The 6,407-nt window shown below is 44.1% G+C and overlaps 1 protein-coding gene across 1 annotated transcript; it reads left to right on the plus strand.

Annotated features, from left to right (window-relative positions):
• The first annotated feature begins 1,433 nt into the window (after positions 1 to 1,433).
• CCN1 (cellular communication network factor 1) lies at positions 1,434 to 4,102 on the plus strand. Its single transcript, XM_066597765.1, has 5 exons — positions 1,434 to 1,696; positions 1,795 to 2,008; positions 2,327 to 2,671; positions 2,825 to 3,027; positions 3,147 to 4,102. The coding sequence occupies exons 1-5, from the start codon at positions 1,634 to 1,636 to the stop codon at positions 3,444 to 3,446; spliced, it is 1,125 nt and encodes a 374-aa protein (XP_066453862.1). The 5' UTR covers positions 1,434 to 1,633; the 3' UTR covers positions 3,447 to 4,102.
• The last annotated feature ends 2,305 nt before the right edge of the window (positions 4,103 to 6,407 follow it).

The following is a 6,407-nucleotide window of genomic DNA, read 5'->3' on the forward strand; positions in this document are numbered from 1 at the left end:
CATGCCCAGAGTACCTCTGTAGGGATGTCCCAACTTGGCCAAATTGGTCTTCTTGGGTATCCCTAAAAGAGTACTCTGGACACCATCCATCACATCCATAAACCAGTCATATGCATCAAGGGCTGTCATATTGATATTTTAAAATTAAGTCCAACTAAGTTAAAACAATAAAACAAAGGGCACTTACCCATCTTCAGTTCCCGCAAGCCAGTGCTGCAGCCCTATGATTATCCCGAGGTCAGTAAACAGTGGAAAATCAGGTGACCGCTGCCTGCCAATCAGAGGCCATAGAATCACCATCCCAAACTCCTGGCCTCATGGTGCCCAGGATGTGAGTGCTGATGACAGGAGAAGACACAGTGGCACTGTGATCTCTGATTGGCAGGTGGCGATCACCTGACTTACGCTGTCAACAGATGCCAGTGGAATTGTGGGGCTGCAATGCTGGATCGCATTGCAGCCCCACAAACAGCTGATCTTTCTGGGGGTAGCCATGACCAACCTGACATTTCAGCAGTACCCGCTGCCGAGAAAATGTCAGGTTGGCCATAACATCCCCCAAAGAAATCAGCTGTTTGCCAGAGGTGCCAAGAGCGGCTCACGCCCTGGTGGACCTTCTTGTAAACGGCCATCCTCTAATAAGGTTGACCAGGGTGTGAGCTGCTCTTACTGAGCGGCTCTCCGTTTTTGGACATAGAGGGGGGTTCGAAGCGGAGGACCCAACTCTATGACATTCATATGCCCTCATCAGACATATGCACAGGGAATACTATCTCAGTGGGAGTCCATCTATTGCACCGGTCATATTTGATGTCTTGGTGCTGCACCTTCTCATTTCTCCAGATGACATACTATCCCTAAAAGCTTTTATTCGGTACACGAAAATATTTTCAATGTGCTTCGCACAGACGCGACTAAATCTCTGCAGACTTTATGGAACAATATGACATAAAACACAAGGAAAACATTCCAAAGCACTAAACACATAAAAATATACAAGGTGAACAGTGTTATAAATTTAGACGCCAAATGGACTTGGGAGCCAAGGGAGGATATTATGCATACAATAATAATATGTCTGCCTGGAAAGACGGCGTGAAAAGAGACGGGGAGAATTTGGGTTATAAAAGGCGCAGTATACGATATTGATCCCTCATTTCCTCCCGTTGATGCTGCTGTGTATTTTAACAGTATGATTAGCTCCCAATTCCTAACTCCCTCCTCCTGATGCCAGACTGGGAGCCTTTCCTGCGTCTCAGGCTGCTCTCCCCCTTCTCTCCTCTCCCTCCTTGGGAGACTCAGCCAGGCTCCATTAGACGGGGAGGGTCTTGGCCGGAGTTTGAGCCCAGCCGCATTCCTAGGATGTTTTTTTGAATGTGAAGCTCTGGAAGCGGTGGTGACGTCACGCTGTCTCCTATATAAGAGACACACTGCCTGAAGCAGCTCAGAAAGCAGAAGCAACAAGCAAAGCACAGTACTGAGACCAGTATAGACAGCACAGCACTGGGACCAGTATAGAGACAGCACAGGGTACTGGGACCAGAACTGCACAGACATTGGAATCGGTGGAGCATAGAGAGATACACACAGCCAAGTTCAAAGCTTCACCCCAATTTCTTAATTTGGACGGACCATGCCTTACCTACGAATGACTCTTCTAGTGATTGTGGCCATTCTTGCCGGATTTGCAGACCTGGTAAGTAACACCTCGTTGGCATTCTACCTGTTAACTAATGCTTGCTCTGTTTGTGCTCTTAAGCCGGTAGTTAAACTCTATCTTTCTCTTACTTACAGGCATTTTCATCTTGCCCTGCTGTATGCCAGTGTCCCCTTGAGGTGCCCAAATGTGCCCCAGGGGTTGGTTTGGTTCTTGACAGTTGCGGATGCTGCAAAGTGTGCGCCAAGCAACTCAATGAAGACTGTAGCAAAAGCCAGCCTTGTGACCACACCAAAGGGCTAGAGTGCAACTTCGGGGCCAGTTCCAGAGCCACCAAAGGCATCTGCAGAGGTAAGATGGCTTTTATTTCTCTGTCGTCTCTTTATGAAGACCCCGGGAAGGCTGCAGGGGGAGCAGGTTCTTACTGGCTGCTTTAGTCAAGGAGTTCAGGGAATCTCGGTCCTTGTATGGATATGCTTTATTGATGCTAGTTTGGCAGAAAGGCACATGATTTCAGCAGTCTGGAATGCAATTCAGTGTCTGGGTTTAGCAAAATGAGCAGGAAAAGTAATTGTGACTTATGGCTCCCCGAATAGCATTAAGAACCCAACTTTTTTGATGCCTGCAATGAAGTTCTAACCTAGTTTTGTTCTTAATTCCCTTCTATAGCAAAGTCTGAAGGCAGACCTTGTGAATACAACTCCAGAATCTACCAGAACGGGGAAAGCTTCCAGCCCAACTGCAAGCACCAGTGCACATGTATAGATGGGGCCGTGGGCTGTCTTCCCTTATGCCCTCAAGAACTCTCCCTTCCTAACCTGGGATGCCCAAATCCAAGACTTGTGAAGGTGCCTGGACAGTGCTGTGAGGAATGGGTGTGTGATGACACCAGGGACACAAGTGATGATCTGGAAGATTTCTTAAGCAAAGATTTCGGAATAGATAATGAAGGAGACCTTACCAGCAAAAACGAATTTGTGCCCATTGTGAAAGGAGGACATAAAATGCTTCCAGGTAAGTTTTCGGAAACTTTAACACTTGAATGTGAAGTTATTAGATACATATAGAATACTACAATGCGATATAGTTGCTGCAGAGTAGTGGGCAGCTACTATGGCATATGCCAACATTGGGTATACTAACCTTTTGCATTACCTTTCCTTCTAGTATTTGGCTCCAATCCACAAGCCCACGTCTTTGAGGCTCAGAAGTGCATCGTCCAAACCACATCTTGGTCTCAATGTTCAAAGACATGCGGGACTGGCATCTCCACGAGAGTCACCAATGACAATAAAGACTGTCGATTAGTGAGAGAAACCCGAATCTGCGAAGTCCGACCATGTGGACAGACCAACTATTCACAGTTAAAGGTAAGGGCTCTCCTATGATATATACAGTGACTGCTTTTCACTTCTCCTAGAAGATATCTTAGCATTGCATTTCCGGATGAGTCGCTAATATCATTTTTTATGTATCTATTCCTTTGCAGAAGGGAAAGAAGTGCACAAAAACCAAGAAATCTCAGGCTCCGGTCCGATACAACTATGCCGGCTGCTCCAGCGTAAAGAAATACAGACCTAAATACTGTGGATCATGCGTCGATGGAAGGTGCTGCACCCCCCAACAGACACGGACTGTCAAAATCCGATTCAGGTGCGAAGACGGGGAAACCTTTACAAAGAATGTGATGATGATTCAGTCCTGTCGGTGCAACTACAACTGTCCACACGCCAGCGAAGCTTACCCTTACTACAGACTATTCAATGACATCCACAAATTCAGAGATTAAAAAGGAGAAGAAAAAAAAACAACCAAGCCGATGGACAATTTGAGAATAATGGGAATATTCTGTTGTGGAGATGTTGCAATACCATCGTTGGACACTATGTGGCACTAGGAACTTATAAAGTGACTTACCACCTGGTCTTCATTACAACAGACTGAAATCTTTAGAGCTTCATAGTACTGGAGCAAAAAAATGTTGCTTCTTTTTTTGGAGCAGTTGATATTAATAATAATATAATATTTTTTTCTGTTAGTAAATTATCTTTAAAGTATTCTTCTACATAAGAATTGTTTCTGCGTAAAAGTTACTGAACGACCAAAACTGGGGGAACAAAAAAAAGTTACAAAGCGATTGAGAGTTTCTACATTCCTTCCTAATCGCGCTTAGCGAAGCGTTTCTCTGTGGCAGCTATCACGACCCGATGATTCTTAAAGTAAAAGCAGAAGTTCCAATTGAAGTAAAAAAAAAAAATTAAAAAATTTTTTTTTTGTTTTTTATTTATCGAAAACAAAATGTAGCTTTTTTTTTGTGTTCGGTGACAAAAAAATTGTAATACTGGAATAAATTGTAAATGGTTTTAATTTTTATATTCAATGAATTAAAAGAATTTATTTATGGAAATAATCAAGTAATAAAAAAAAATATTTACCTATTTTTTACATCAGGTTCAACTTTTGTCTTTCTTCTTTTATGCGGTAGAGCAGGTGATTGGTTCAGAGTCGCGGCCGTTTACTATTTAACTCTTCGTGGGAGGTGATACAATTCCTCCATAGCGCCACCTATTAGGGAGTAGCTGTCCTACAAGTCAATATCCAACTTTTAACAGGTCCTCTACCCTGATGAGGGGCAAACCCCCCGAAATAGTCTGTACAGGTTATCTTGTACTTCCGAAGAAGACTCTGGTTTTGGCTTATAGTCCCAGTCATGTCACAAGGCCTGTTAGAAAGTCGGACATTAACTTCTAGACCTTCTGCTATCTAATAGGTGGTGCTATAGAGTCATTGTACCATCTCCTATTTGCATACCTGATTTCCCAGAGGGGCATTGCAGGGTCTTTTAAGTCTCCTCACACATGTTTAAAGGGGTTGTTACACAATTGCAAGATATCCCCTATTCACAGTATAAGGGATAACTTGCGGATCAGTAGGGGTCTCACTACTAAGAACCCCACCGGTCTTGAGAACAGGACTCCCGTGTTCCATTTTGCTTCTCCCCCGCAGTGATGTCATTGTGAATCAAGCGCCGCTTGAACATTCGCGGTTATTCATTTGAATGGGCTGAAGTAGCCGAGCGGCACCCACTCAGCTATCTCTGCAGTCCCATTCAAAGTGAATGGAGAGCTAGTGCACTTATGTGACCGGCGCTCCATTCAGTCTCCTCCTCACTGCAGTGGGTATAGTAACCCTGCTGTGAGGAGGTCGGGGGACAGAGGACCCTCGTTCTCAAGATCGCCTAAGACATTGTGTTGGAGTCTCTGTTGCAGTAAGATACATAGCCTAAGACTTTGTGTCGGAGTCTCCGTTGCAGTAAGATACATAGCCTAAGACTTTGTATCGAAGCTTCCGTTGCAGTAAGATACATAGCCTAAGACTTTGTATCGGAGCCTCCGTTGCAGTAACATACATAGCCTAGGACTTTGTGTCGGAGTCTCTGTTTAGTTTCAAAGAAAATCCCGGACAAAATAGCGCTGCATGCAGTGCTACTTCATCCAGGAGAATGTGGGATTGTAAAAGGGCAGCCAGACAGAACCCACTGAAATCCAATGGGTTCAGCCTGGCATCGTTTGGGTCCGGCACTTCCACTTTTTCCGTTGTTTGGCTCCTAGGATGGAGCTGAACAATGGAATCTGTCATGTATCTACACAGTTATGCATATACTGTGATGACATCACTAAGGGATGACTATCTCAGATACCACATCCATGACATAAGGCTCCAGCAGATTTCATTTCCCTGATACAGAGGGCTGGAGGAGGTCACACGTGTGCAGAGCATGACTTGACGTTCACCATTCCTTGCACAGTCTGTAGTAGTGAATACATTAACTTGTCTGCAGGAGGTGGCTTGCTTTCACTAAATGATTATGAAGCAAGGAGGGCAGTTAATCCGAATAACTACATCATTAAAGGCAAACATGCTGGTAAATACATTGGAATGTCTGGAATCTCAAGAACTTTCCAATAAGGTGTCCAGGCTGCAGAAATATCCCTTTATCGCGAGTTTTTTAAATACTTTTAAGACTTATGAACCAGAGTCCAGCTACGCAGGGGGTTACATTCCTGATGGTTGGCATCTCAGAGGGGAGATGGATATAGAAGCTCATGGCTTAATATTTAATTATGCTTTGGGTTAATGTGATCTCAGTATGTCATGAGTGCCATTCTACATTAGATGATGATAGAGGTATATTAGTGGTGATATACACTGAATGACCACTGTATTGGTAACACCTACTAAATAACGGGTTGGTCCACCTTTTCTGGTGATCATGGTGTTCAGATGCCTGGCAATGGATCCCACAAGGTGGCGAACATCCTCCATATTCAACTCGACCTATAGTCACATGAACAGAGTAAAGGACCAGCATACATGGGTTAAATGGGTAGTGCCAAGATGTAAAGTTAACTACTCTCCACAGGATGGAGGATAACTTTATGACCATTGGCCGCTGTAGCAGCTCCGTTATTTAATACACATTTTGTAGATAAGTGGAAGTCTGCTGAGTTTGCAGGGCCAAGGCAGTGTAGAAGATTAATTGTGTTCATCTAACCACTCTCCTTAATGATCCAAGCTCGAAGACAATAAACATTCTTTGTAAAGGTTTCTCTGTCTTCACACCTGAATCGGATTTTGACAGTCCATGTCTGTTGGTGGGTGCAGCACCTTCCATTAACGCATGACACTGTGGTTGGGGAAGATATGGGTGCAGATTATCAGTTAACAAGTCCCTGTAGTGTTCACCATT

The sequence above is a fragment of the Eleutherodactylus coqui genome, chromosome 3, assembly GCF_035609145.1.
Source record: "Eleutherodactylus coqui strain aEleCoq1 chromosome 3, aEleCoq1.hap1, whole genome shotgun sequence".
In the NCBI taxonomy this organism is placed as follows: domain Eukaryota; kingdom Metazoa; phylum Chordata; class Amphibia; order Anura; family Eleutherodactylidae; genus Eleutherodactylus; species Eleutherodactylus coqui.